General features: G+C 43.3%; 1 protein-coding gene across 1 annotated transcript in view; it reads right to left on the reverse strand.

Annotated features, from left to right (window-relative positions):
- Positions 1-125, reverse strand: part of FRMD4A (FERM domain containing 4A) — a 567858-nt gene extending 567733 nt beyond the window's left edge. Inside the window, exon 1 of the mRNA XM_075926045.1 lies at positions 13-125. Coding sequence (XP_075782160.1) covers positions 13-57 — 45 coding nt within the window. The 5' untranslated portion in view covers positions 58-125. The remainder of the gene's footprint in view (positions 1-12) is intronic.
- Between the last annotated feature and the right edge of the window lie 5875 nt (positions 126-6000).

Below are 6000 nucleotides of genomic sequence, written 5' to 3' on the forward strand. Positions count from 1 at the left end.
GCAAGCACTTACCATCAACAAGCTAAGAGCAGATTCTGGAGCACGCTGCACAGCCATAACCTTCTCTTCCTATATACAAATCCTCCCTCGGATTTGGTTAGTCTTCGGCCCTGTGTCACAGCAAATCATCCAGCAGCACCTACAGCAAACTACAAAAATAGAAATCCAGAATCAGGATCAGAGAGCATATTTTCTAGAGGTAGAGGAGGAGGAAAAAACAACCCCTCCTCAATCCAGGAAGAACACTGAAGCTAGGCCAAATTTTGCACTAGAGGGAGGAGAGAAATGGAATGGAGAGCCTGCTGGAGGAATGAGATATCGGAAGCTGCAGGATATTTAAAGATTAGATGTACACAGCTACAGGAGGCTGCAGGAACACAAGACTCGTATCAAACACCTACGTGACAGGTTAGAATATAGGCTACAGCCCCCCTCCCCTGGCTGAGTAGGATTAATTGATTTAATTGGCATTATCTTTATTGTGAATAAAACAGCAATATCCCCGACTCTCTGCTTCTTCCCCCCTGCAGCAGTGATGCAGAAACAATGCTAATAAATATCACAACATACCGCTTCCAAAGGGGTCAGTTTTCTTCTCTCTTCTCATAAAAACCTGCTCCTCTTTTTGGAAAGCAGACATCTGCATAATACAGACATGAGGAATGAACGAGAGGAGTAGAACCAGGAAGCGCCAGGCATTCACTTGAGAGCAACAATTACCTTTATCATATTCGAATGAGAACTGGGTTATGCACTGACCCTTTTCACCTTACCAAAAAAATAAAAATAAAATCTATTTCTCCTCCTCCACAAATGGACTCAGCTCTCTGTGGACCTAATACCCCTCCTAGAGACATGTAATTACATAGCCTGCTCTGTTCATGCTCTGATCACCAGGGCTGTACCACATGCAAACAGCAGAGCCGGGAATCTTCTTCCCCTCCTCCCGCCCCTCCGTAAGGCTACATGCTATGGTTCCCTCTGGAGCATCTATAGCTCAAGCAGACTAGAAGGCTAATTGTGGGGTTGGGAATCTGTTAAGACACAAGACAAATTAGCCAGAGAAGAAGCCACTTGTTTAAATATCAGATGTAAGTGGAAGAGATTGTGTTTATCAGAGCATTAGAAAATAAAGCATACTGTTGTGAAGGCCACCAGTTTAGTCTTTTTTGAAGTGTCAGTATATTGAGGTAATGATCAGAACTTCCCCTATGGAGTACTCTAAGGCACTCATAAGGCACCCATGGCCTCTGTACCTGAGCACCCCTTTAATGCTTTTATCCTCACAACCCCCTCAAGGTACCATCCTCACTTTTAAAAAAACAAAATGGAGAAACTGAGGCACAGAATGGTCACACAGAAAGCCTATGAAGGAGCAGGGAATTGAAGTAAAATTTTCCCACTCCAAGAATAGCACCCTAGCCTTCTGGCTACCATCTCTCTCCCTGCTGAACTACTCTCCCTCTCCTTCCAGCATGGGATATTACAAGTTGTTAGCCCCTGGGGCTCCACCAAAAATGAACATCACAATTTTCTCTGAGGAGAAGCAGGAGGTTAACAGTATTCTAAGGAACACAGAGACCAAATTCTTAACTAATTTGAGACAAGGGAATTGGTTGGGGAGGGGCGAGGGAGAAGATGAAAGCAACCTTTTAAAAATGTCTCAGGGCAGCAAAGTATAAAATATGTAACACAAGATGTTTAACATCAACAACAAATACCCACCAGCTACAGCTGTTGAAGTTTCCCTGTAAAACCCACATGTGGAACTCTACGGCTCCGTGTTTGTATGATTACAAAGATGACACAGCCGCACAAACAGCCAGCTCTGCAAATCTAGGGTCTGCTTCACACATATGAGATATTTTCACAGCTCCCAGGCTAGTGCTTTTAGGATCGGGGGTGTGTTTGGTTTTTGGATGCACTCGTTATAATTTTCCAGAGACAGGCAGGACCAATGTAAAGGCAAGATAATAATTTGCAATGGCAAGATAATAATTTGATCACAAAGGTCACTTCAATCTCCAGCTTCGGTGAAGAATACAGTTGTAGGTGAACTCTTAACCTTAGACCAGAAGCTAGTTCCATAGGCCCAAGAAGTAAGGGTGCAGCGAGGGGTGCTGCAACACCCCCAGGTTTTAGGTTTTCTGGCCCAATGCCCCTGTAAACCTCATTCCACGAGGAATAAGTTTTGGAATATCGATTTATCTCAAAATAAGCCCTGTGTTGACAGTGTCAAATTTTGAAATAAGCTATTTCGAAATTGACTCGAAATAGCTCAAATTGTGTAGCTTATTTCAAGTTACTGGTGCAGTATAGACACACCTTTTCTCTGTACTTCTGTAAAGTTGCCAAAGCAGTATGGTGCTTGTCATTATCTCATGTAGGCCTCTGAACTGTTATAACTGGAACAGTTATCAGCAAGCACTTGAGTAACTGAGCTCTGGTTACACAGGAGGCAGAATATGGAGTAAGCAAGGATTTGGGTACAAAATCATAGACTTGGAAGAGAATGTGGTTACTCACCCCCTCCCTGCCCCATCACACACACACACACAAATGCCAGAGAAGGGCTGGTGAGACCAGTTGTGGGCAGGGGAGGAACGTATACCCAGATACTCATACAAAAAACAGGACTATGTAGCACTTTAAAGATTAACAAGATGATTTATTAGGTGATGAGCTTTTGTGGGCCAGACCCACTTCCTCAGATCTAATAGTGGAAGAAAATTGGCACAACCATATATACCAAAGGATACAATCAAAAAAATGAACACATATGAAAAGGACAAATCAAATTTCAGAACAGAAGAGGAATGGGGGGGAGGTAAATGTCTGTAAGCTAATTATATTAGAGGTGATAATTGGGGAAGCTATCTTTGTAATGGGTAAGATAATTAATGTCTTTGTTTAGACCGAGGTGTAAAGGGTCAAATTTAAGCATGAATGACAGTTCAGAAGATTCTCTTTCAAGTCTGGTGTGAAAAGGTCTTTGAAGCAGGATGCAGGTAATCAAGTCATTGAGACAATGCCCTTTCTGGTTGAAATGGCAAGAAACTGTTTTTTCTTTGTGATCCTGTCTAATATCTGTTTTGTGGGCATTGATTCTTTAGTGAAGTGTCTGAGACGTTTGTCCAATGTACAAAGCAGATGGACACTTTTGGCACATGATAGCATAGATTATATTTCTGGATGAGCAGGAATATGTGTTCTTGATCTTATAACTCACTTGGTTAGGTCCAATAATGGTATCAGCAGAGTGAATATGTGGACAAAGCTGGCAACGGAGTTTGTTGCAAGGGAAGGTTCCAGGGTTGGTATTAGTGTGGTATGTCCTGCGGTTTTGATAAGAATCATCTTGAGGTTAGGTGGTTGTCTATAGGAGACTATGGGTCTGTCTCCCAGAGCCTCTCGGAGTTTAGTATCCTGTTCCAGTGTAGGCTGTAGTTTATTGATAACATGCTGGACAGGTTTAAGTTGGGGGCTGTAGGTGATGACAAATGGGCTGTGTCTACACTGGCATGAATTTCCGGAAATGCTTAAAATGGAATACTATTCCGTTTTCAGTTTTTCCGGAAAAGGAGCGTCTACATTGGCAGGCTGCTTTTCCGGAAAAGCCCTTTTTCCGGAAAAGCGTCTGTGGCCAATGTAGACGCGCTTTTCCGGAAAAGAGCCCCGATTGCCATTTTCGCGATCGGGGCTTTTTTCCGGAAAAGACTACTGGGATGTCTACACTGGCCCTTTTCTGGAACAGTGTTCCGGAATAAGGACTTACGCCCGAGCGGGAGCAGAATAGTTTTTCTGGAATAGCAGCTGATTTTGTACAGTAGAGCATCGTTGCTTTTCCGGAAATTCAAGGGCCAGTGTAGACAGCTTGCAGCTTATTCCGGAAAAGCGGCTGATTTTCCGGAATAAGTGGCCCAGTGTAGACACAGCTGGGGTGTTTTATGGTTGTTTTTCTTGGGTCTGTCTTGAAGTAGATGGTTTCTAGGTATTGGTCTGGCTCTTTCAATTTGCTTTTTTATTTCTCCGGGTGGGTAGTTGAGGTTATAAATGCTTGGTAGAGATTCTGAAGTTTCTGGTCTCTGTCAGTGGGATTAGAGCAGATGCGGTTGTATCGAAGGGCTTGGCTATAGACGATGGATCGTATGGTGTGTTCTGGATGGGAGCTGGAGGCATGTAGGTAATAGTATGAGTTGGTGGGTTTTCTGTACAGAGTGGTGTCTAATTTTCCATTGGTGATTTGTATTGTGGTGTCCAGGAAATGGATCTCTCGTGTAGAATTGTCCAGGCCTAGACTCATGGTAGGGTGTAGGTTGTTAAAATCTCTGTGGAATGTCTCCAGTGTTTCTTGGCCATGCGTCCAGATCATAAAGATGTCATTGATGTAGCGTAAGTAGAGAAGGGGTAAAAGGGGACAAGAGCTGAGGAAATGTTGTTCTAAGTCAGCCATAAAGATGTTAACGTACTGTGGGGCCATGCGTGTATCCATGGCTGTGCCACTGATCTGGAGGTATAAGTTGTTCTCAAACTGGAAATAATTGTGGGAGAGAACAAAGTTACATAGGTCTGCTGTCAGATTGGCAGTGGTGTCCTCTGGGATAGTGTTTCTAATTGCTTGTAATCCGTCTTCATGTGGGATGTTGGTGTATAGAGCTTCTACGTCCATGGTGGCGAGGATGGTGTTATTGGGGAGGTTATCGATGTTTTATAGTTTCCTTAGGAAGTCAGTAGTATCTCGGAGATAGCTGGCGGTGTTGGTTGCGTAGGGTTTGAGAAGAGAGTCTACATAGCTGGATAAACCAGTAGTGAGCATGCCGATACCTGAGATGATGGGAAGTCCGGGGTGTCCAGGTTTATGGATTTTGGGAAGCAGATAGAACAATCCTGGTCAGGGTTCAGAAGCTGTTTCTGTGTGGATTTGTTCCCGAGCAGCTGTAGGGAGGCTTTTAAGGAGACAGTGTAGTTTCTTTTGGTATTCCAAGATGTGATCAGAGGAGATAGGTTTGTAAAATGTGTTGGAGAGTTGTCTGGTTGCCTCTTGGTTATAGTTGGCCTTATTCCTAATGACCACTGCACCCCCTTTGTCAGCTGGTTTGATTATAATGTCCAGGTTGTTTTTGAGACTCTGGATTGCATAGTGTTCAGCGTGGCTGAGATTGTGTGTTGCTTGTTGTCGTTTGTGAATAATGTCAGTCTGTGTGTTGTTGCGGAAGCTTTGTATATAGAAATCCAGATTGTAATTCCGACTGTCAGGGGGAGTCCATATAGAATTATTTTTCCTTTGGTGTTGATAGGGGGGATCTGGTAGGTCAGACTGATGTTCATTGGTGGTTTGGAAATATTCTCGGAGGCGGAGGCAGCGAAAAAAAGCCTCAAGATCACCACAAAATTGTATCCAGTTTGTGGGGGAGGTGGGACAGAGAGACCCCGGGATAAGACAGACTTTTCTGCTGGGTTGAGTTTGTATCTGGAGAGGCTAACAATATTAGCCGGTGGGTTGATGTAGTTGCTGTTGTAGCCTGTGGTGTGGAGCAGTTTAGAAAGTTTATTGACTTTTCTTTGTTGTAGGGAATAGAAGTGTGTATAGTAGATTTCTTGTCTGGTGGAACAAAAGTCTTGTAAGGTGTTAGTCGGTGTGGATGTTTGTCTTGAGATGAGACTAAGTTAGAGATGTCAGTGCAGTATGTTGATCTTAATAGATTGTTCACTTTCAGTCCAGTAGCCCATTAAGTAAACCACATATGTTGGAAATGGGAGACCCAGATTCAGACTCAACCAGAGCAAGGACTTAAACCTGCACTTTCTACATACTTACTTTGCACATTACAAAGACAGCCTCCCCACCTATTGATAGTCATAGTAATTCAAGATTAGCCACTTATTGACTTACAATAAGCTATTTCCTCCTTCCTTATCTCTTCCTTGCCCCTCGCCCCCACCTTGTGTTCTAATTTGTTAGTTTATATTTTGTTTACTTTCTTCATTGTATTCCTCTGT

Source organism: Pelodiscus sinensis, chromosome 1, assembly GCF_049634645.1.
Source record: "Pelodiscus sinensis isolate JC-2024 chromosome 1, ASM4963464v1, whole genome shotgun sequence".
Taxonomy (NCBI): Eukaryota; Metazoa; Chordata; order Testudines; family Trionychidae; genus Pelodiscus; species Pelodiscus sinensis.